The 23,271-nt window shown below is 38.0% G+C and overlaps 6 protein-coding genes across 6 annotated transcripts; 3 read left to right on the forward strand and 3 right to left on the reverse strand.

Moving 5' to 3' along the window:
- Positions 1-1,266: 1,266 nt before the first annotated feature.
- MELLADRAFT_57069 (uncharacterized protein) lies at positions 1,267-1,930 on the forward strand (the record flags this gene model as incomplete). The annotated part of the gene is made up of 2 exons (XM_007413935.1): positions 1,267-1,529; positions 1,594-1,930. 2 exons carry the CDS (start codon positions 1,380-1,382, stop codon positions 1,642-1,644), a joined length of 201 nt encoding a protein of 66 aa, XP_007413997.1.
- Positions 1,931-6,354: 4,424 nt separating this feature from the next.
- On the forward strand, positions 6,355-7,813 carry MELLADRAFT_66126 (uncharacterized protein; the record flags this gene model as incomplete). The annotated part of the gene is made up of 7 exons (XM_007413936.1): positions 6,355-6,432; positions 6,550-6,768; positions 6,880-6,950; positions 7,063-7,130; positions 7,297-7,447; positions 7,520-7,595; positions 7,688-7,813. The coding sequence occupies 7 exons, from the start codon at positions 6,355-6,357 to the stop codon at positions 7,811-7,813; spliced, it is 789 nt and encodes a 262-aa protein (XP_007413998.1).
- A 768-nt stretch (positions 7,814-8,581) lies between these two features.
- On the reverse strand, positions 8,582-11,928 carry MELLADRAFT_109893 (uncharacterized protein; the record flags this gene model as incomplete). The annotated part of the gene is made up of 17 exons (XM_007414074.1): positions 8,582-8,603; positions 8,714-9,002; positions 9,086-9,145; positions 9,213-9,285; positions 9,361-9,405; positions 9,474-9,528; positions 9,619-9,779; positions 9,850-9,901; positions 10,009-10,055; positions 10,128-10,177; positions 10,264-10,408; positions 10,487-10,538; positions 10,620-10,800; positions 10,889-10,909; positions 11,048-11,243; positions 11,326-11,598; positions 11,704-11,928. 17 exons carry the CDS (start codon positions 11,926-11,928, stop codon positions 8,582-8,584), a joined length of 1,947 nt encoding a protein of 648 aa, XP_007414136.1.
- A 1,307-nt stretch (positions 11,929-13,235) lies between these two features.
- On the reverse strand, positions 13,236-13,883 carry MELLADRAFT_91145 (uncharacterized protein; the record flags this gene model as incomplete). Its single annotated transcript, XM_007414073.1, has 4 exons — positions 13,236-13,340; positions 13,438-13,624; positions 13,702-13,766; positions 13,827-13,883. 4 exons carry the CDS (start codon positions 13,881-13,883, stop codon positions 13,236-13,238), a joined length of 414 nt encoding a protein of 137 aa, XP_007414135.1.
- Positions 13,884-14,063: 180 nt separating this feature from the next.
- MELLADRAFT_66128 (uncharacterized protein) lies at positions 14,064-16,592 on the forward strand (the record flags this gene model as incomplete). Its single annotated transcript, XM_007413937.1, has 5 exons — positions 14,064-14,356; positions 14,435-15,085; positions 15,173-15,292; positions 15,383-15,846; positions 15,934-16,592. 5 exons carry the CDS (start codon positions 14,064-14,066, stop codon positions 16,590-16,592), a joined length of 2,187 nt encoding a protein of 728 aa, XP_007413999.1.
- A 1,500-nt stretch (positions 16,593-18,092) lies between these two features.
- Positions 18,093-18,770, reverse strand: MELLADRAFT_109896 (Non-catalytic module family EXPN; the record flags this gene model as incomplete). Its single annotated transcript, XM_007414072.1, has 4 exons — positions 18,093-18,113; positions 18,217-18,358; positions 18,484-18,571; positions 18,656-18,770. The coding sequence occupies 4 exons, from the start codon at positions 18,768-18,770 to the stop codon at positions 18,093-18,095; spliced, it is 366 nt and encodes a 121-aa protein (XP_007414134.1).
- Positions 18,771-23,271: the final 4,501 nt, after the last annotated feature.

Genomic DNA, 23,271 nt, shown 5'->3' on the forward strand with positions numbered 1-23,271 from the left:
CTTCTTCGCCTATCACTTCAACTTTGCCCATTGGTTCTCCCTCCAACTCGACTTTTGTTGACTCGAACAACCAATCTACTTCGGATTCTCATTCAAGGTCCTCCTCATCTCACACCGCTATCCCAGACTTTTCCTCCATCATGACTTCTCCGGTGGTCTCCTCAACGACAGATGACCGTATCAAGATTCCTGAGCTCCGTGATGGTATCTTCCCCTTTTGGAATAAAAGATTGCACTTTGCACTTCAAACTCGTGGTCTCCTGGGTTTCTTAACAAACGACACTCCGCCAACCGATCCAAATCAACTGGCCATCTATCGACGCAATCAAGGCCGTGTAATGGAGTTGATGGTTAATTCCTTGGACGCCACGAACGATGCTCTTATTCAAATCACGGACACTCCGAAGATGGCTTACGAAACTTTAGCCAAAGCTCATGGTAGCAGTGGTGGTGTCTTAGCGGCTGCTACTATATGCGAAATAGCAACTGCTCGCCTCGAATCAGGTCAATCTTTATCTGATTTCATTACCAAGATTTGTACTTTGCACAATCAGTTGGCTCAGTATGCTACAGAAGACAAAGAGATTGCTTTATCGTCTAAACTATTAGCGATTTCTCTCTTGAATGGTTTGGGAAAGGAATTCAATTTCATCACGGCTCCTTTCTTCGCTGATTTATCAAAACTCACTGTCCAGTCGGTTATGGACCGTTTGGTGATGGAATGCGCGAAGCAATCCTCGTCCGGAACCGCGGCTTCTTTGACTGCAACAGCCTTTACCGCCAAAACCAATCAATCCAATCCTTCAGCCAACAATCAACGTCGTATCGGATCTGGACCAAATGACTTATGTAACTTACCGAGTCATCGTGGTTTGCCTCACACGAACAGAAACTGTCATGCTCAAAATGGCAAATCACGAGCTAGGCCCACCTCGTCGAACGTCAACCAATCTTCCACTGGTTCTGCAACTCTATCAGATGCCGAGATGGCGAAACGCTACCTAGCCATTGAGGCTGCTCATGCCGCGAAGAAGACACCATCTGTACCAGCTTTTAACGTTACGACCTCAAACCAATTCAGTGCTTTGGAATTAGTTGACAATTTTCCAGATGAAGGCTTTGCAGCTCATGCTTATGTGGCGACTACTGAGAACTCTGACTTAGGTACCATATTAGCTGATTCGGCGGCTTCCAGAAACATTGTGTGCAACAAAGATATGTTTTTACATATGAAGCCTATTTCGCACATCAAGATTACTGGTATCTCCAACATTCCACAGTTCGCGACTCACATCAGGACAATTGTCATTCCTGGTTTTTCTGAAGATACGCATCAACCGGTTGATATCATGATACCAGAAGTCCTATATGTACCTACCATGACTGTGAATTTATTATCTCTTAGTCAGTTGTGTATGAACGGAGCGGCATTCTCTGGTTCTGCTGAAAGCATTACAGTCTTGGGTATGAATGGAGGTTCTTATTTTGTATGTGTTAAAACATTGGATGGGAGCTTATGGGAGACCAAGGTTCGCATTTCATTGTCAGTTTCCATTTTCGCTGCTTCAGCTGAACGATGGCATCATTGTCTAGGTCACCTCAACTATCATGCAATCAACAAACAGCGGCAAGAGGCGATATTGATTTATCTTCATCTATCAAATCTTCTTCTCATGTATCCTGTATCACTTGTCAACGCGCTAAGATCGCTAGGCTTCCTTTTAAATCTCATTTCCCAGTTTCAACTCAAATTCTCAACCGAATTCACTCAGATGTGATTGGTCCTTTTCCTGTTTCTCTTGGAGGTTCTCGTTATTTGGTTACGTTTATTGATGATTGCTCAAGATATTGTGTTGTCTTTCCTATTAAAAACAAATCTGATGTTTTTGATTGTTTTGTGAAATTTAAGACTCAAGTAGAATTGTTGTTCAAAACTAAAATCAAGATTTTTCATAGTGATCGGGGAGGGGAGTATTCTTCAAACGCTTTTATAAATTATCTTTCATCTTATGGTATAACTTTAGAACAAGGTCCAGCGGAAACACCAGAACAAAACTCGGTGGCTGAAAGATACAACAGGAGTTTGATAGAACGTATAAGATGTAATCTTCATCATGCATCATTACCAACAAACTTATGGGCTGAAATAGCAGTTGCGACAACTTTCGTATTAAATCAGTCTCCGCATTCTTTTCTAAATTTTTCTACTCCATTAGCAAGATGGAACCTTTCTCTTCCAGGAAAAGGGGCTCATGGTCCTGATTCTTCGTTTTTACGGACGCTTGGATGCTCTGCTGTTTATTTGGCTCCAAGGATCTCCGGAAAACTTGGTCTAAAAGGAAAGGAAGGTGTTCTCGTTGGGTATGAATTGCACGCTAAAGCGTATAGAGTCTGGGATTTAATGGAACAAAAGGTTGTAATTACGCGCTTGGTAGTTTTCAATGAGGATAAATACCCTTTCAAATCATTGCCAAAAGTTGTTCCATCCCCATCATTCGTAATCCTCCAAGATTCAGGCTGTGATATTCCAGATCATCAAACTATTCCAACATCTGGTTCTCTTTCTCCTTTAAATCAATCTTCTACTACACCTCCTAAATCACTTTCTTCATTACCTGCTACCCCTGAATCCACAAATCATGGTTCTCAACGTACTCCTATTCATAATCCAATTCTTAAGCAACTTGTTCTTCCGACTATTTATTCTCCTACATCGCACAAATCTCCTAGTCAAGATGTTATTCCATCAACAACAACTGCCGCTTCCAGAGGAAACAATCGCCCTTCTCGAAACACAAGTAAGCCACAGAGACTTGGAAATTTTGTTGGACATGTTGGATTGGATTCAAATGATGAACCTACTTTCAAACAGGCAATGGAATCGCCCGATGCGGATAAGTGGAAGGCTGCTATGCAAACCGAGTTCGATTCCCTTACCAAACATCAAGTAGGCACTCTGGTCGCTTGTCCGGAAGGTGCTAGAGTAATAGGAGGGATGTGGGTGTTGAAGAAGAAAAGAGATGAGAAAGGAGAGGTGTCTAAGTATAAAGCTAGATGGGTGTGTTTTGGAAATAGACAAATTGAAGGACTTGATTTCATTGATACTTACTCTGCTGTTGGTAAATCCGATACGTTTCGATTCCTTGTTGCTATTGCCGCATACCTCAAATGTCACGTGGTTCAATTTGACATCATGACCGCTTTTCTTCATGGCCTTATCAAGCAAAAAGTCTATATTCAACAAGTAAGGGGTTTTGTTAAACCAGGTACTGAAGGAATGGTTGTTGAACTTTACAAATCTTTGTATGGGACTCGACAGGGAGCTCGGGATTTCAGCGACGATCTCCGTATCAAATTGAAGGCTTTTGGGTTTGTTACATCCAAGGCAGACGACTGTTTATTCATTTACCGACGAGGCTCTCAATTCATCTATCTGCATATGCATGTGGATGACGGCTTTATGATTTCCACCTCAGAGTCTCTCCTGGACAAATTTCGACTTCATCTTTTGAAATCCTATCAGCTTAAATGGACACCTCGCCCGTCCTTGCATCTCGGAATGCGTCTTCAATATCACGCTAATGGTGGTATCTCGATTGATCAATCTCATTATGTTCAAGACATGCTCGATTGATTTGGCATGGATAACCTCAATCCAGTCAAGTTACCTTTTCCAGTTGGCCTGAAACTCAAGCTAGGAAGTCCTGAAGATGTTGCAGCGGCTGCTTATCTACCATATCAATCTCTTATTGGCTCCTTAAACTGGGCATCTGTCAGTACCCGTCCCGATATCGCATACGCCGTCAGCCAACTTTCCAGATTCAATTCTTGCTACACCTTCGATCACTGGAACGCTGCGAAGCATTTAGTGAGGTATCTTAAAGGGTCTATCTCGCGAGGAATCTTGTTCGAAGGTTCTATGCCCGCTGATCTCAAGGGGTATGGTGATGCAGATTACGCAAATGATCTTGTCGATCGCAGATCTGTGACTGGGTATCTTTTCACTTTTGGTGGATCAATCATCTCCTGGCGAAGTCGGCGTCAGAAAACTACTGCTTTATCGACTACCGAGGCCGAATACATGGCCATCTCTGACTGTGCTCGGCAAGCGTTATGGTTCAAATCCTTGTTTCGTGACCTAAACTTACCAGTATCCGCGGTCTCCATTTCTTCTGTTGGGGATGCAATTCAACTCTTCAATGACAATAGGGGTACGGTATTCTTATGTAAAGAACCTGTCATCAATGATAGATCCAAACATATAGACGTTCGCTATCATTTCATCCGAGATCACATTTGACTTAACAATATAGTGACTGCTCATGTACCTACGACCTCAATGCCAGCGGATTTTTTAACTAAACCTTTGCCCTTTGATGCTTTTGAACGTTGTTGCAAGCAGGTGTCAAATTTGGAGTGCTCGAGTTAGGGGGGAATGTTAGTTGGTCATTATCTCACATGTAATGTTATCAAATAGTTCTTAGTTATGTATGCTCATCCTGCGTGATGTTTTCTCTGTTGTCATGTTTCTTTTTCTTTTCTCATGTTACTGTCGTGTCTGACCATCCTGCGTGATGAGCCATCTCTACCTATTTGATATGTTTACATGCTTGATGTTTAACTCTCGTATCTCATCAGTGTTATTTCTCTACTACTTATAGTCTATGAGTCTACACTAAAGTTAGAACTTCATCTATTCAAAGTTCTTTCTTTCTGTGATCACAAACTAATCTGACGTTTGTAATCTGTGTATGACTCATAGGTACGTCTTTCACTTCTTCATTCTATTTTTTCTATATTTCTCTTGATTATACTTGTTAGTAAATATTGTGAAATATTAAATCATCTATTCGAAGTTCTTTCTTTCTGTGATCACAAACTAATCTGACGTTTGTAATCTGTGTATGACTCATACCACCATTATGGTTAGCTCTCTGCAAGGGCATACAAAAGGCGGAGCAATTCTGTATGCCATAAGGGGTTTATGTTCTCGTGTACTCTCTACATGGGCCTGTGGCCTTTTTTGAGGGTAAAAAGGACAAGAGGATACAGGTTGTGGGTGCGGCGCAAAAAACACGTCTTTGGCGTGCCGGGTCATGGGCGCGTCGCGTCAGAAAAATTCAATAAATTGGGGTTGGCGCGCCTTTTCAAAAATCGCAGTGACACCAAACCTCAGGAGTTCTATGTCCTGTTACCAATATTGCAGACTTGGATATTTACTGTGAGCTTTGATGACCAGTCTTTTTAACTTTTCCTGCCTGTAATTGGCGAAATTGTTGTGTTTGATTGCTCTACCAACACAAACATTGAATAAATATTGATGCAAAGACAACATTTTGGTTCTCGGCGATTGTTTCTTTCTCAATATGCGCCTGGCGCGCCAAGTGGCGCCTAGGCGCGAAAAAAATACAAAAGCACGCGCCTCGGCGCGCCGCAAGATTATGCTCTTGTGGGGAGTCGACTTTACCACTTTAATATCAGGGAAATATAAGATGAGAAAGTTGGCATGTGCAGGGTCATCATGTGGGAGGAGAATGCGAGCAGAAAGGGAAATTTTCCAACCAAAAGGTTTGATGATCGAAAGAAAATTGGTCGACCTATGCAATCTGAAAAGATAGATCACAGATTGCATCGAGCACGATTTCCATCAACACACATGTAGTTCAACTGATCATCCGGAGCAAAATTGGTCAGAGATCGTCTTTGAAACGGTTTTGACAACTACGGCGGCACCAAGAGAATTGTGTTTGATTACTGCCGCAAAGACCGGTGGCCGTGAAGGAAGTAAGAAGACCCCTTTTACCCTGAAGACATTCACGAGATCAGTTTACCATACAGCTAAGTTGCCAAAATCTTAAGGGTTCATCTGGGTTAATGCTCTTCATCCAGCCTGTTCAAGCCAATCTTTCTTTGATCTCACAGCCTACTAGTTTCCTTCCCAGACTTTTTGAGATTTATTTCACCGACGGTGAAGACTAGGCTCCGTTCAGATTATTCTTCTGACACGCAAATCATGAATTGCGTCTGGTTCGGCAAGGCAATCAGATTGGGTATCAAGGTGGAATTTGGACCCTTCAATCTTGTTAGCCTCATGTTGATCATCTTTACTTCGTTGTCAGTCTGCATCCTGTATATCTTTTTTCATTTCATCCATCTGGCTAGTTTTCACTTCATTGACCGTTCTCAGCTCAGGAGAATTACTATAACTTCAATATTCAAGACAGATTTGTCGAATTATCCCTCAGGATGAAAACTCATTCGTCAAACCTTTGGAGCACGGCGGCCGTTCTTACTATCTGTTTTTGCCTATTGCATAAGGCAAATGCACAAACTGGGAAAACATCAACATTACCCATGACACCAGTTTGTGGGACTGCTTCAAGCACTAAATCGGTCAACTTCAACTCTGGAATCTCACTCGACGCAATCTCGGTGGGTTTACTTGATCTTCACATCTCAATTTTATGATATCATCTTCTGTCTTCATCCTTCACCTTTTCTTTGACTCATCTCACTAATCAAACATCTTCTTCGGTATTATCTTTTCAGACTCTTTATGTGTTTGGAGACAGCTTGTCTGCCACCGGAGATCATCGAGGTGGAACTGCACCCCCAGCGGTTCCCAACCCAAACACAGCTCTCCATGGTGGTAGAGCTTCCAATGGACAAATGTGGAACGAAGTTTTATTGACCAAATCAGGAGCTAAAGTCGCAAGTTTTGCAATTGGAGGTGCAGTCATTGACCGAACTCTGTATAAAAGTGTCAAAGTAAGTTTTGTTTTTCTAATTCCCTTACGATTTGATTCATTCAAGATGTTAGACCACAGAGATGCGTACAACGATGAAAGATTTCTGATAATAATAATTTTCATCATGTAGCCAACTGTCTCGGATATGCCAACACAAGTTCAGAATTATCTTGATAAGAAAATCAAGATTGATCCTGAATCGTAAGTGATCTTTTTGAGTTAAAATATAACCATCTTTGTATGATTTTCATACTCTAACAAACTTCATTCATCTTCAATCGGGGCTTTTGATCATTTTTCTTTATTCATTAAGCTCCCTCACAGCAGTTTACTTTGGCACAAATGACTATGGAGCTGCTATGAAAGATAAAACTGCAGAACGTACTTTACCTTTAGCTGCTCAGGCTTATCTTCGTGAAGTTGGAAGATTAATCAAATCAGGCATGAAGCAATTCCTCGTAATGAGTTGAGCATAATCTCTCACTTTTAGAAAATCTTCCTCTTTTTTCATCATACAGTTTTCTAACTATATTTTATTCTTTCATAGGTCCTCCTATCTCAAGGGATGCCTTTCTTGAACACAATAAAATCATTTGGGATGGAATGTTGAAATACCAAAAGTCTGATAATATCAAATTCGCTCGAGTAGAAATGGGTGATCTTTTTAAGAAGATTGCAGATGATCCTAAATCATTTGGGTACGTTGTTTTTGACAATTGAAGTCTTTGAATTTCAATACAACTCATTTTGATCTTGACCTTGAATGACAGGTTTGTAGATAACAAAAATTGTTTAACATCTATGAAAACTACTGAAGGAGGATGTTCAAATCCAAGACTTCATCCTGTAAGTAAAATCATCCTACTCCTGAAGTTTCTAATGAAGATTGGATGCTCAACTTATGAACCTATCTATAAAACACTTTACCAAAACCTCAGTTTTGGTTCTCAGGTCATCCAGCAGCTGAAACTCAAAAAATGGTTGCACAGTATGTCAACCTTGTTTTGAAGAATTGTGGAAGTTCGAATGTTTCATCCGCCGAAAGAACAAAACGCAAGAGCTAAATTCACATTCATCTAAAACGGGAGTCGGTCTTATGAAAGACTTTTGCTTTCAACTTTTTCCATTCACAACCAAGTCTTATAAACGGTATCATATCTCAGACTCTATCAACCCATAAAGTCTTGAATGAATGGAAAGCCTTGTGATTTTGGGTTTCTCTTTTACCACTTTCCCTTAGCTTGTAAATAAGCTTGTAAATACCCTTGTAAATGATCGTCAATCTTCAAGCACGCTCTCATGGACTACTACAATGTGCACAAACCAAAATGATAGCATTCCTTTGATTTGTTACTTTTTTTGGTCTGCTCTGTGTCATCTTAAGTCAATCAAAAAAACTTCACATCAAAACCTTCCATGTCTGCTTTAATGTTTGGGTACAGCTATTTCTCAACCCTTTGTTCAATGACTCAAATTCAACCTGTCCACTTACCTCTTTTGATCTGATTCATGTCACCACCTTGATTTTAAACCAACACGTTGCATCTAACTTCTCACTCAAAGAAACCGATAAAATGTTTTTGATATTACAAGACCATTTTACATTTTCATAGTACTACAAAGGAATACAAATCATGACTACGCAAGACCCAAATCTTAAACCAATTATCATCTACCAGAACAATATCAAAAACCCAAATTAAACCTGCTCCCCAAGGAAAGTATGATCATATTGAAAGCCTTGCTGCTCAATTCACTTATAGATTAACCTTTTTTTGATAAATATAATATCTTGTAACCCTTCACTTTCTTCTTCTCCTTATGAAATCTTTTTATCCATTTCCAAATCTCTCCCTAAAAGAATCAAACCAAACCAAAAAAAACATAAGTATCATCAAACCTAAATTCTTTCAAACCAAAAAAAAACTCCCATCAAATCGACTATGTATATAAAAAAAACTCACAAATGTAATTCAATCCCTCCAACCTTTTTAACTTCATTTAAACCGATCTTCGAGATAGTATTTTGTATATCGATAATTAAAGAATTGACTCCAGTACAAACTGCTACACCAATCCCATCACCTCTCAAAACCTTTCTAGATTCGACTTCTGCAATGGTAGTAGTAATTGAATCTTGAAAAAGTTCTTCCATATCTGGTCTCGAATGAATCAAATATAATTCAGGCATCGGTTCGGGTGTAAAGGTTCCCATTGAAGCTGTTATGTGTAATCTTAAACAAACTCGTAATTCTTTCGAACGTGAAGAAAACCATTAGAAGGATTGGTTTAGATAGAATGGATCCCATGAGATCTTTTTTGGAAGTGTGGCTTACCAAGTGCTCGAGCTACCCTCAAAGTTTCCTGAATTGGATTCAGAAAAGCTTCTACCATATCTGAAAAAGAAGTACAAGTGTCAGTTATATACATACGCTTATCACCATGAGTATAGTTCATGCTTACCTATATCTTTCAAGGACCAGACTATGATGATATTTCGAGTAGCACCGACTCCTCTCAAACGTGAACCTACAATCTATAATCAAACAAGATAAAATGTGGAATTTTAGCTTCATAGAGGTGCTTGAAAAATGTTGAGAACCGAGCTTACCTCTTCTAATAGAGACATGCAAAATGTGATGCCAATCCCAGTAGCCTATGAGCAAAAAAAGATGAATGTAAATGGTTATGTTACAATGATTAAATCAAGTCCGAACTTCTTACAATCAAGACAGCCGTTTCATGTGATCTCATATCAAGACTCATAGTCCCATAAGGGCTAATATAAAACAAAGAAAAAAAGTAAGTAAGAAACAAACGATTTACTTTCATTATTTTCTTTGATTCGGATGTAGAAAAGAAAACATACCCTTCAACTGAAACTAATAATTGACTATCATCATGTGCAAAATCATAAGCTTCGCCACCTTTTCCTTCCATATCTTGACTACCACTATACATTGAACTTTCATAACCTGCAGACCATTCAGGTTCTAGTGCAGCCTTTGTTAGACCTATGTCATGTAATTTCTGTTTCAGACAAAAGATAATCAGTTTTCCTCTCTTGCGAGATGATTTTATTTAATGCGAAGAGACTTACCCTAGTGTAATCTCCATGCGCTTTGGTGACTAGAATCAGCGTGTTGTTACTCCTAAAGATATCATACACAGGCCAACTCTTCAGCTCTACAATCTTCGATTTCATTTCTCATTGGATAATTACGAGTTGACCATGACACTGGGTTTTCAGACTACTTACCCATATGGAGAATAACTCGCAGGAGCATTCGCAATGGTAAATGGATGCTAAAATCACCGAAAGGTATCAAATCAGAACCACCGAATCTTAAATATAAGATCAACATTTTCTCAACACACCTGTTCGAGAATATATTTTGGTGAATAAACTCTCAAAAAGACATGTTGACCTACAAATCAAAAGATTGTGCTTTCAATATTCCAAGATCGAGATCCTCTTTTGTGAGGATGTTTGATATAAGATTTAAGCGCTTACCTGCTTTCCATCCTGTACCTGTTTCTGTGACTTCAATCATAGTGACACTTCCAGGTAAAGAAGTAAAATGTGCTTTTCTCCATCTCGTATTGATTAACCTCAACAAACGATCTAGGATTACACAACCAGCTGATACATAGACATACTGATTGATGAAGAAAAAAAAGAGAAAGGAGCTCATCAGTTTAAATTCATTGCGACACTTGATGGGTTGAACACTTACTGAATGGGTTGTCGGAGTATGTCTCCAAAGAGCAAAAAGCAAAAGAGGAAAACTATTTGGCAAACCAATGAACCAAACCTCATCAGTCTTTCAATCATCGAAAAAAAGAAGATCTCAAAGTAAAAATCCTTACCCTGAGATATGAATGAATTTGAAAACTTGATAAATTCGTTTCCTAATAGGTGATAAAGAACTAATAAAGATTAAAAGTAAAATCGCAAGTGAAATCGATCCATTTAAGAAAACTGGTCTTGATAGTACTACAGAGATTGGAGCCACTTGTAATTTAAGAATCATGATCCCATGTCCAAGAGCTATGTACCCCCCCCCCGCAGAAACAAGATAAAAGTCAATCTCCCTATAACCTCAAGGTTGAAATGAATCTTTCTCTTGTTTTCTTACCACATAGTACCAAAGAGCGTCCTAAACCCCGAAGCCAAGAAAATCATCAAGAAAAAGGTCAACATTTTTGTTATCAAACAAGTCAACATTTTTTTTTCTGTTTCCATCAAAACACAAATCAAACTTATCCAAACAAACAAACCGAAAAGAGTGACTTACCAACCCATCTATGTAAAACATTTACACTTTCATAACCTTTACCAAAGAGCCCACAAAGATTATTCCTCATAGACAAAACAAAAAGTAAAGGTAATTGAACGATAGCCATCAAACCAAACCTTCTAAACAATCTACTCATGGTCATAATACTAAGGTTTTCATATGCAAGTCCTCCTAAAATAGTAGCAAAGTATAACTAAACCTCAGAAAGAAACACACACCCACATACACACATGAGTTTGAATGAAAGAATTTGGAGATGAGAAAAGAAAACGTACCAAGAAAAATGAGATTTGAAAACAACTTAAACCGGTATACTTGAAGCAAGATTGAAGATTAAGTTTAAATGACCAATACTTCAAAATGATAAAAAATGAAGTAGGATGAAGTGGTTTAGGATTTAGCTGGTTTAGTGAAGATGAGATCGTAGGATTTGATTGGAATTCGATTTGATTTGATTTTTCATCTGATCTTTGTAAACTCCAACCTTGAAGTAATCTTGGTTTTGATAATCTACGAATGATAAATTGGATTCCAAATAGAAATGAAATCTAAACCAAAAAACAAAATCAATTGTGATAACAAAACATCAGTTAGAGTCTCATTCTTTTTTTCTTAAGATGATTTACAAAAAAATCATGATGATCTTTACTAACAAAGAAAACCAAAAATTGAAAAATAGTGATGGATTGAGCTACACTTAAATCTCTACTACGAATCGTATTCATCACACTAAGATTGGTATGAGATAGTTTGGTTGTTGAGGTTGAAATAGAACTTGAAGTTAAATTTCCAGTGGAATTTCCAAGATGTTTGATTGATTGATTTAGATGTGATGAAGTTTCATTTTTTGACAAACTTGGTTTGATGAATCCAGACATTTGTTCTTGTTTTTGAATTTAAAATGAAAGAAATCAAGACCTTTTTGTGATCAAAATTCAAAGGTCGAGAAAAGTTAATGGTGTTGTTTGTACTGAGATGAGTCTCTTCTTCTTTATGTTGTCTTTCTTTCTTTTTTTGTTTGATGACTTAAAGGTTTGGTTTCAAAGAATCCGAATGTCTAAATTAAAGACAGCGTCACAGACACTAAAAAGCGAACCCAAAAGAAAGAGAGAGGAATTCAAGAAAGATAGAAATCAAGAACAGGATCTCTATAGATTTGAACGTTGAAGTGAAGTGATGAAGGGAATTTGAATGATGAACAATCAATCAATCAAAAACTATAATCTTCAAGACTCAAACAACTACGTGTTCCTTCGAAGGAGTGTTGAGAGTCAAGGAGATGATGAGTGAATTGTTGATTTCTTCCATGGATTCTTATCGAATTCGATTCTCATCATCCATCTATCACCATCCACTTTTAACGACCGAGGTAAGTCTTTTATTCTAGTTTTGAAGGACTCTTTTTAATCGGTCTCCATAACAGTTTGATTTCGAGTTGGAAAACTTGCAGTTAAATCAAGCGTGTATCGTCAAGTACCCGTATCGTCATGCCTCAAGTTGGGTGATGGATTGATAGAATCAACCTCGACGCATATAACCTCTTCAAGGATAGGTAAACTGTTTATAACAGACACATTCTTGACCATCAAAAGTAGTTTCATTCTTCTTTCGGAAGCAAGCTACCTCTCGCTCCCCAAGAGGAATTAGAGCAAGCTAACAGTTTGATGGCAATGTGCGTTTAAGAAAGGGCGATGAGATTGGATGATTGAGTGGATTGAATGAGAATTTAACTGGTATGACCAAGAATGAGATTGAATTAGTCAAAAGTCTCCAGAAATCATATCGGGTAAACAAAGACGCTTAAACCTTTAACGTCTTCAGTGGACTACCCATCAAGAACCTCTCTTGAGCGTCTACAGGCTTGATGTCTCGAGACTTGACGTTGGTGCTCTCAGTCTGGACTCTCACTGATCAACACTCACGGTGCGCATATGTAGAAATCATCTTGTTTTGTGTTCTGTGTACGTAACCATGCTCTGTTCTTAACCCAAGACCAACCATAAGATCGAAGCAAGGCAAGTTCTGAGAAATCAAATCAATTCAGAAAACCCATCTCAACTTCTCCTCCTTCTCCTTCTTCTTGCTCTTCTTCATATATACAAACAATACACTCTAAAAGAATTTCATTTCAAAAACTCATTCAATTCACTCAACAACCTCATCTGGGATCTCGGAATGGTTTTCTTTAATGACGTTCAGCCGTTTCTGGAATCCAACTTGTGATTTTAGGACCCGTAGTAGAATAAGTTTTAAAAGCACCTCTAGTACCTGTTAAATTCTCAACATGTGCCTAAAACCAAAAAGAAAAAAGTCCGTTTGATGAGAAAGTCATGAATGATTTATATCTAAAAAGAGTGGAGTTAAGTTTGTCAAAAAGATCTACTAACAGTTTGCCAAGTTTGTTTTGAACTTTGTACAATCGGATCAAGTTGAGGTGGATCTTTTCTAATATGACTTAACCATGAATGCCATTCAGGTGTGACTTGTGAAGCATTGAAATCATGTGAAGCGAAATCTACCCATCTGTTTCTATAGAATGATTCATTTGGATCTTCAAAATATCGATTACCATGTCTGGTGTGGTGAAGATGAAATTAGTACTTGATAGTGTTGAATGTTGAATGGTTTTGTTTGTGAGAATCAAGCTTAACTCATCAGTTCCTTTGAGTTGACCGGCTTTAGGATCACAAATGTAGATTAATTGACGAATGTATTCCTGTTGAAGAAGATCGAATGAATGAGTTTATGTAGTGTTGATTGATTGATGAAGACTTACTCTTGGACCTAGTGCTAAGAAGTTACGAAAAGTACGAGTGAGACCAGGTGCACCCATGATGGAAGTTGATAATAGCAATGGATTGAGAATGAGACACAGAGAGAGAGAGAGAGAGGAAGGGATAGGAAGTTGCAATAAAAGGATATGCTAATATCGAAATACAACAACATTTCATTTCAATCCAACTCAACTCAACTTCAACTTCAACTCAATTCAAAAGAAACTTATCAAAAAGAAATGGCACCTAACAATAAACCTCAACCTCAACATCAAGTAGATATCAAAGATGATCATTTACTCCAAGCAGTCTTACTAGCCGATCCCTTTGGTGCTCAACAATCTTGGGGTCCTTTAGTCAATCAAGATGATGATGATGATGATCAAAACTCGACTAGATTACCTTGGTGTCTATTACCAGTTCTCGGAACTCCAATTCTTCTTTGGACACTTGATTCAATCTCATTAGGTGGTGTTCAACAAGTCTTTCTTTTCATTAGGGATGGAATTGATCAAGTTCGCGCTTTTCTTTCGTAAGTTTTCCAAATTGGACTTTGATGATTCTTTGAATGAAATCTAATGATTTGTTCTTTTGACATGGTTCCGATCAGTACTACTTCTTATCTTGATTCGGATTCCAAAATGAGCGTGACGATCATTCCAACAACAGCCTATACACCGGGTGATGTACTTCGAGAAGTAGATTCACGAGCCTTACTGAAGACAAAGACAGGTGATGGATCTGATATCGGTACCTTTGTTCTTGCACAATGTGGTTATATTGGAAATCTTGATTTAAATCTGGCATCCGATCGATTTGCGATTCGAAGAAAATCAGATGGAAACTTACCTTGTCTTTCGACTCTAGTCAAATCAATTCCCATCACATTAAATTCATTTCAATCAATCCATTTACTTACTCCTACTTCTCGTTTACTTGAGTTTCAAATGGAAAAATTTAAATTTCCTACTTCAAAACGAATTAATCTATCGATTGAATTGTTTCAACAAGCTCAAGATATCCTTTTAAGATCTGATCTTCAATCGATTGGGATTGATATCTGTAGTGTTGAAGTACCTCAATTGTTTACTGAAAATTTTGATTATCAACACATCAGACCTGATTTTATTCATGGGATTCTGACTAGTGATTTATTAGGTAAAACGATTCTATGTGATGTTGTAAAAGAAAGTCAAAATCTTGGTTCAGGTACTCAATGGGCTACACTGGTAGATAGTGTCAAGAGCTATGATTCTGCCTCGTTGGTGACCAGACCGGTTTACAAACCTTCAAGCTTTCTTGGACCTATCTGACTGATATTCTTATTGTTGTTTTTTGACGTCTTCAGAAGGGACATCTTGGCACGAGCATCACAACCATTAGTCCTTGATTCGGCTCGGCCGGGTGGATCTCCACTAACTCAAAGGAGAGGGATGATTTATATCGGTAAAGATGTGGATTTGGCACTGTGAGATTTGTGATACCGATCCCTTGTGTTTTTTTGACGATGGAATTTGGCACTGAATTGACTCTTTTTGGATCTTGTTTTTTGTTTCAGTGACTCTAAGATTGGTAATTTGACTTGTATCGAATCCAATTCAATCATCGGATCTAAAGCACAAGTTGAACATTCCTACGTGGGTAGAAATGTTCAAGTAGGAGCTCGTACTCGGATCATTGATTCATATATACTGGATGGTGTATCTATTGGATCTGACACCTTGATTGAATCTTCTATCATTGGACCTGGAGTGATCATCAAATCTAATTGTTCGATTGAGAAAGGATGTTTGATTGGTAGTGGAGTGGTGATTGGTGATTGTGAATTTTTGAAAGCTGGGAATGTGAGTTTAGAAAACCCAACCGGATCTCAGATATTAAAAGGGGAAGGTTCAACTGGTTGGGTTCAACCAAGAGCGGAAGATCGGAATTCACACTCTGCTGATACTGATAATGACAGGAGTGATAGTGAAGATGAAAATGAACAAATAGATGTCAGGAATTTCAAGTATGCTAGACTTGGTAAGTCTAGAATCCAAATCTCCCGAGATGACACCAATTTAATCTGATTATTCATGATTTGGTTCTGATATTTCAAATCTTATCTAGGTGCTACCTATCGAAACTGTGATTTGATTTCTCCATCAGCATCTACGGAATCTTTTTCATCGGTTTCTTCAATGGCTTCATCATCATCATCAAATGGAGTTGAGAATATTGATTCGATTGGAGAAGTAGGATCTACGAAAGATTTCTTAGTAGAATGTCATCATTCATTAGAACGAGCCTTTAGAGAAGGACACACAGTCGAGAATGCATCGATCGAATTGAAAACATTAAGGATGGCATCTAACGTATCACAATCACAAGTTAGATCAGTAGTGATTTCAGAATTATGTGAATTGGTGGAAAGATCACCTCATCAATTAGAGAAATGGTCAGAATTAGTTAAACATTTGTTGAGTGGAGAAGAAGATTTGATGGGAATGGAAGAAGTGATTTTCGAATTACAATCTTGGATTTCATCATCTACATCTACTTGTAAATCATCAAGTCAACCTATCAATCAAATCAAATTCTTTTCTAGATTCTTACAACAGTTTTATAATGATGATGTGATCAATGAAGAAGGATTGATGAAATGGTTTAAGAATTCAAAGTCTAAAGAGATTGGTGGGACCGATGGATTGAAGTTGAGAGAAGTGGGTGGGAAATTGTTACAGATGATTATGGATTCAGAAGAAGAAGAAGAAGAAAGTGATGATTGATGAAGTTAGTTATATGTAGTTGGGTGTTTTTTTTGTTTTTTTTTGTATTTGAAGCTTGAAAAAATGGAGTATAATGATTTATATACGTTTATTTTGAAATCATTTTAATTTTTTTTCGTTTGGATGATTTATTCAAAAATTGGGTTTTTTTATATCATTTCTTTTTATTACTTATCTTGTATTACAGCCATTCCGATATTTCTTGTCGCTCACATTTTTGAAAAGAAAAAGTTTATGAGCTCAAAACCTAAGTTTCAACTGGTTAAAACCTGAGAATTGGCTGTATTTCATTGAATTACAGCCAATTTCAAAGTTTTATCGAGTAAAAACTTAGGTTTCACCGAGTTTCACTTTTTCTTTTTCAAAACGGAGCGACAAGAAATATCGGAATGGCTGTAAGTTTGTCAAAAAAAAAGAAATTTTTCAATCTGAATTTCATTTTCAATTTTTTTTCTTGCGAATTAACAGAAGAAAAACAAGTTTAGAATTACATTATTATCGTGATTTCTTTACACCTTGATGGTACTTGAGTGGTAGAACAAAATGGTCTTTGTATATGTATAGTGAAAAGAAAGATACGCTGATCACAAAACAACCTATGTATCCCCATAAGTATGTAAGCATAACCTCCTTAAATTATTCAATGCTTTGACCAACCGGGATTTCTTTCTTGATAGGTTGATCTTGAAGAAGGCTTGAATATGTAAGAGTACTTCGTCGCATGGCTAGCTTCTAATCCCATGAAGACCAAACCCATACTTGAGGTATTTTCATCTATGCACCCGGATGAGCAACAAATACCATGATTGCAAAGACGTTCTGAGAATATTCTTTGTTGTATCAGACTCGCGCTTGAGAGTGATAGGTCAAACTTATCAGACCAATCAAGATGTGAACCAGTTCCCATATCCTACAATCTCTCCAAAGGCAATTTGTGTAACTTATATTTTCCATGACTGGCTCCTTTGACTAACATTTTTTTGCTCACATCTTGTGTATGAAGGCCCCATGATCTCTTTCCTGGCGCATGAGTTCTTAGAGGGCCATTCCGAGCTATCACATCAGAGGAGTTGATGATTCTCTAGCACTATCAAGCAGAATACCTTCGAGACAGTGGGATAAACTTTGGTGGAGACATCTTTCAATCAACTATATATCTATGATAAATGCATGTACTTGTATATATTTTTCAAAACTCTATGATAGATTAATACTTGTTTATGATCTTTTCAATGAGATGATAAATTACAACATCGGAGCCGAAAAAAAAAATAAAAGATGAGAAGAAACTGGTTAAGTTATATAGAGCTACAAATAGTTTGATAATGATTTTATTTTATTTATAAATCAATACGATTTTAACTTTCTCTGAAAGTCTTTCACAGTCCAGCTGAAAATTATCATCTTCATAGATAAAACTAAAAAAACCTCTCAAGAAGTGATAGAAAAATTAAAGAAAGATGCTTATTGGTTTGATAGTAGGTGCTTGGAAGTTGATGATCACATAAAATACCATCGAATCTAAAGAGGACAGAAATCAAAAGTTAATTATAAGCCATTTGAAATCGAGATAAGGAATCAAAACAAAATAGGTAAATGAATCTTATGATGTGTGATCACTGACCTCTGCAATACCATCATCTAAATTAGCAATTGCTTTAAAAGTATCAGGAGTTAGATCTAAGTCTCCCCAATCACAAGTAGGACATTCGTCCAAGATCCTGGCTACGATTGTAGCACCTGTTTTTTTATTATGAATCTTGATCCTATTTAGTAAAGAAAACATTATACAAGAAGAAACAAAATCAAGTTAGATCAAGAACAAAAAAAAAACTAGGCAAGATTAAAAGGTATCTGTGGAGGAGAAATAGAAAAAAAACAAAAGACTTACTTTGAGTAACAGTGAGATCCTGAGTGGTATTGAGCAGAATTAAGTGCGACGATGTGTTCTGAATTGGAGCTTTGTTGACCACATGCACCTATTTTTACACCAAAATAACCAAATCATTTCACAATTTGAGTGATCAGATAGTCAAAGAAAATTAGGAATATAAATAATTGACCTATGCCAACAGAAGTATCAAACCAAGTAGCACGTCCAGCGTAAATACTTCTTTTAAAACTTGCAGAACAAGTTGATAAGATCAAAACAAGAATAAATAAAATGGATTTGTACATCTTTAAGATGATTGAAGCTTTGGAAAAGAAGGAATAAGTAAAGAAAGTTGAAGAAATTCAGTGATATAAAATGATGATGATGGTTGTGAAGTCTTTGAGAAGAAAAAAAGATTGTTTAATGATGAGAGTGTGATTCGAGGTTGGTCTTTCTAGTCTGGATATGTATGACAAGGATATCTCTCAATCTTTCAAAGCAGATGAAGGAACATGTGATGAGAAAGCACAGGTGATTGATTGATGGTTGAAAGATATATGGCATCGAGACTAGGGCATTTATATAGGAATTCGGACTACCAAATAGATAGGAAAAACTTTGAAAGGGGAAAGGATGACCATAGAGATGCACATGTTTTTTTTCTTCTTTGATTATACCCAGTATGACTTGTCTCCTCTTTCATCATATCTTTCCAATTCCTAACGACGCGGTCGGATTTCCAACGCATTCCTTTTTTTCTATGAACCCCACTTTGCTGAATTTATCTTTTTATCTTTCTCTCCATGTGTGTTTCGTAAAAGCAAATTGAACTTTCTTTCTTTGGATCTTGACGATTTTAGAAACTTGATACCCTAATAATGATTTCCTTCTGTATCAATGGTACAAGGGCGACAAGGATTGGTGTAAAGTCATATAATCAATTCGTAATGAAGCTCGTTAACCTATATGATGAAATGTAATCTAAGATGGATGCAATCGAATCGCAAAACTTATTCAAAGGTATACAAGATTGATCAGTTTTGTAGATGCTTCCGGATCATCCTCATCATGAACCGCAGCGGCAAGTACGGTGGACAAAGGCCGGACCGGTGGACACGCCGGCTCATGAGGTTGCACCAAACACTTCGCAAATACAACGAACGTTGTGATCAATTTTGAATGCTGAGGCTCTTCTCACAGCAGTTTATGATCAGCTACCTATCATTCATACTTGTTGGATGACGCGAAGCGAATTGTAAAAGAAACTTACACGAATTGGTAAATCTCATTTTCAACTCACTCATCAAACTATCATCCTCAATTTCTTTAGCATCATGGAATTGAAAGACGTGAATGTTTCTGCCCCACCTTGGAAACATGAGTCGAGTTTATAACAATCCTCGAAGAAGATCACAGCCTATCACAGCTATCTATACTGTACCTGGAAAATACTTTCAATCATCTTTTCAAAGTGATCCTAATCAACTTCATGGACTATCCTCGATGCTTAAGGCTTTGATTTTCATCTTCTAAAATGAAACTATATGCTATCGGGTGAAAGCCTTTCAATTCACTCTTGTTTGGAAAGGCGTGGAGAAACAAGGGGATTGATGGATAACCTTTCATTCAAATCACTTCTGCATAGTTCAAATGAAAGTCACCGATCACAAATATTTACCTGTGAACTTGTTGGAAATTCAAAGGTACAGTCAACTCTCCATAAAGGCATACCTTTCATGGGCATATTCCCTCTAAATGCATAGGTTTTTATGAGGTTTTTCCCCACCAAAATGGGATTTGCCAGCCAAAACAAGATTTGTAAAGGCATATTCCTCTAAATGCATAAGAAAACTGCCCGCCAAACTGTATGCCATTAGAGAGAGTTGACTGTAATCTGGATGAAACTTCAGTGAAGTTTGGAAAAAGAGTACAGGACAATCAAACCTTGTTTTTAAATTCAAGATACAATCAACATATGTATGGAAGGACGTCATATGAGCACCCTATCTCATATTTTTGATCTTAATTTTTGTCGATCATCATTTTTCACGTCCAGACCGGATTCATGCTAGCTTCACAAGACCCTTTCCACGCCACCGTCCACGCGGGGCGTTCGATTTGAAAACAAACCCTCCGATATGAGGCACAAATAGCAAAACTGGGGTGGTTGCTTGTTCCCGGATGTATAAATCTAAATTCAAGTTTATTGGTGGGCGAAGTCCTTACGTGAAATGGTGATCTTTTCCAGGGCTCGAATTGACAGCATCTTTACCCTTTGCACACATCCGCATACGTAATCAAAGAAGAAAATTACACAAACAAACAAATATAGGCCTGATAGGAAACGACTCATTTACAGTCAACTCCCTCCAAACCCATACCATTCTATGGAAGCCCAAAGCTATTCACTTATAAGAACTTACAAGATGCCTATTCTGTCCAAGTGAATATCTGTTACTATTTTTCTTATTGGTTCTTTAGTTTTGTGTGCTGCTTGAAAAACCTGACCGTGTAGAAACTGAAGATTGAGATCTTCCTACCACTATTGTTCCCTGCTATTTGCAGGGAATCAGTTGAGCTTGGGTTTGTCAAAGCTTGGTACATTTTTTCACCCTGAACATCCCCGGGGCCTGAAATTCATGTGTTTTATTTTTCCACTAGTAGAGGTGAAAAGAAACTGAGAAGAAAAAGAGAAAGGCAATAAATTTGAGGAGTACAGGAGGGAGGTTTTTATTTGGCTTTGCCGTTGTTTGCACTGTAATTGTGTAATGCTCCAATCCAATCCCTATTACTGTAAGGAGTACACATAGGTACGGCCAGTATGGGTATTGATGTATGGGTTTACGCGGGGTCCACTATATCTTCTTTGTCATCACCCGGCTTCGGAAAGTCTTCACTCCTCAGAGAGCTTACTTTGGACTTTCTGGAGCTAGGTACGTTTATGACCCCTTTTCATCATTTCATTCTAGTTCTTTCTTTGTATCTGTTCGAGGACTCCTCAGAGAGCTTACTTTGGACTTTCTGGAGCTAGTTTCGTAATCAAAACATAACGAAGTTCCTAGTTAAGTGCTCTCTCGAGAAGTCGAGCCGGAAACTTATCCGGACCCTCAGTGAAGGTTCTCACGAACCTTACACTTTTTTTAACTAGATCACTTCGAAAAGTTAAAAACAATTTTTTTCACACTATCTCACACCTATCTATCTGTCGTGTCCTTCAGGACCATCTGTCAATCGGTTTTACTGCTATTTTTTTTGCTTATCTCAGCTTCTGTCACTCTGCCAAAATCTGTCACCCGTCAATCTGTCAACCATCTGAATCAGTCACCATTTCTATTGTCGAACTTGCACCGGCGGTTACCGAATTGTCGAATGTTTGGACCATCTTCTAATATACCACATAACTATCTGGACGATCCGGAAGCCGTGTTGAGACAAGCCAAGAAAGAGAAGCAAAAGAACAGCCAACAGGATCTAGAGAGCCCACCAGCAGGTCGACCGCCAAACTTCTTGTGGCGACCGGAAGCATCACCGGCCGAATTAACAGATCGAGTAGTCTACGCGTCTAGTTCTAGACAGACTGTCAGTCAAGAAAATACCTCAACTCAAACTGTGAAGCCACACTTCTCGCCAATCGAAATCCCGCCATCAGCTACAGAGAAAGTGGTAGTGGACCTGCATTTTACAAAATTACTGGCAATCAGTGTCATTCCTCCAGGCATTGGGTAATATAGGACCCTGGAAAGCCCCGATATACCCTCCTAATGGAAATCCCAAAATTTTCCCCTCCTACCTACACAAATTTCGCCGGTTTTCACAAAAAAAACTCGGATTCCTACCTGTTGACAAAGGACCATTTTTTTTCGGAGAAAGGTCCCAATATTCCTTCCATCTGCATAAGGACCCTCAAAATCTGTGTTTTTGGGCGTTTCAGAGCAATTATACATCTTGATTTTTTTTCCGGAAAAACTTGTATATTTTTTTGGGAATTTGGTAGAAGAATCACAAGAGTTGAAGTCGTTGAGAGAGAAATAGACTAGTGAGTAGTATAGCTATGTAGTGTTATGTAGTTGAGTTTTAAAAAAAACGAGTAATTCAATTCCTGGCCAGCCACTGGAGGGACTGTGTTTCCAGTTCCTGGCCAGCCACTGCAGTCGGTCCACTGCTGTAACAGGTAAAAACATCAAAGTGAATCTCTACACATGAGGGAGATCAGGGTCTGAGAATTCAATATCAAGAAGTAGAAAAAGAGCAGTCAAACGTTTCAGAAAAGGGACTAAAGAGACTGGTATTTTTTTGAATTTGGGAGAGATGAAGCGAAACAACTTGAAGAAATAACACAAAATCAAATCTCTAGATAAGGTGGAGAGAAATAAAAACCAAGTTAGATATTACAATTCAAGTATAGCTTATTTTTTTCTAGCTTTAGCGTGTTCAACAGCAAGTTGTTCGAGAATTGCCTTGATGTACTGTTTCTGGCTCATAGCCTTTAACATAGCACGATAAGCTTGAGGAATCCATATGGTGTTAGCCTCGGGTTCAGTAATATTCATTGATGAGGTGGGGGGAAACACATAGTGAATATCTGCTATATCAAGATGCGAGAATATGAGGCGATTTGGAAAGTTTTCTTCAAAACTACACGCTCCAGGATTCCCTTTATACATGTAAAGCTGGGTAGATGCATATGAGAGCTTAGATCGAGTGGACGATTTGGTGATCCACTCGTGCTTACCATTCTGGTAAATGTAGAGAGCACAGATCTTACCCAAAAAAAGCATCTAAAACGAATCAAGAGTACATTAAATG

This window comes from Melampsora larici-populina (genome assembly GCF_000204055.1).
Source record: "Melampsora larici-populina 98AG31 unplaced genomic scaffold MELLAscaffold_40, whole genome shotgun sequence".
Lineage (NCBI taxonomy): Eukaryota > Fungi > Basidiomycota > Pucciniomycetes > Pucciniales > Melampsoraceae > Melampsora > Melampsora laricis-populina.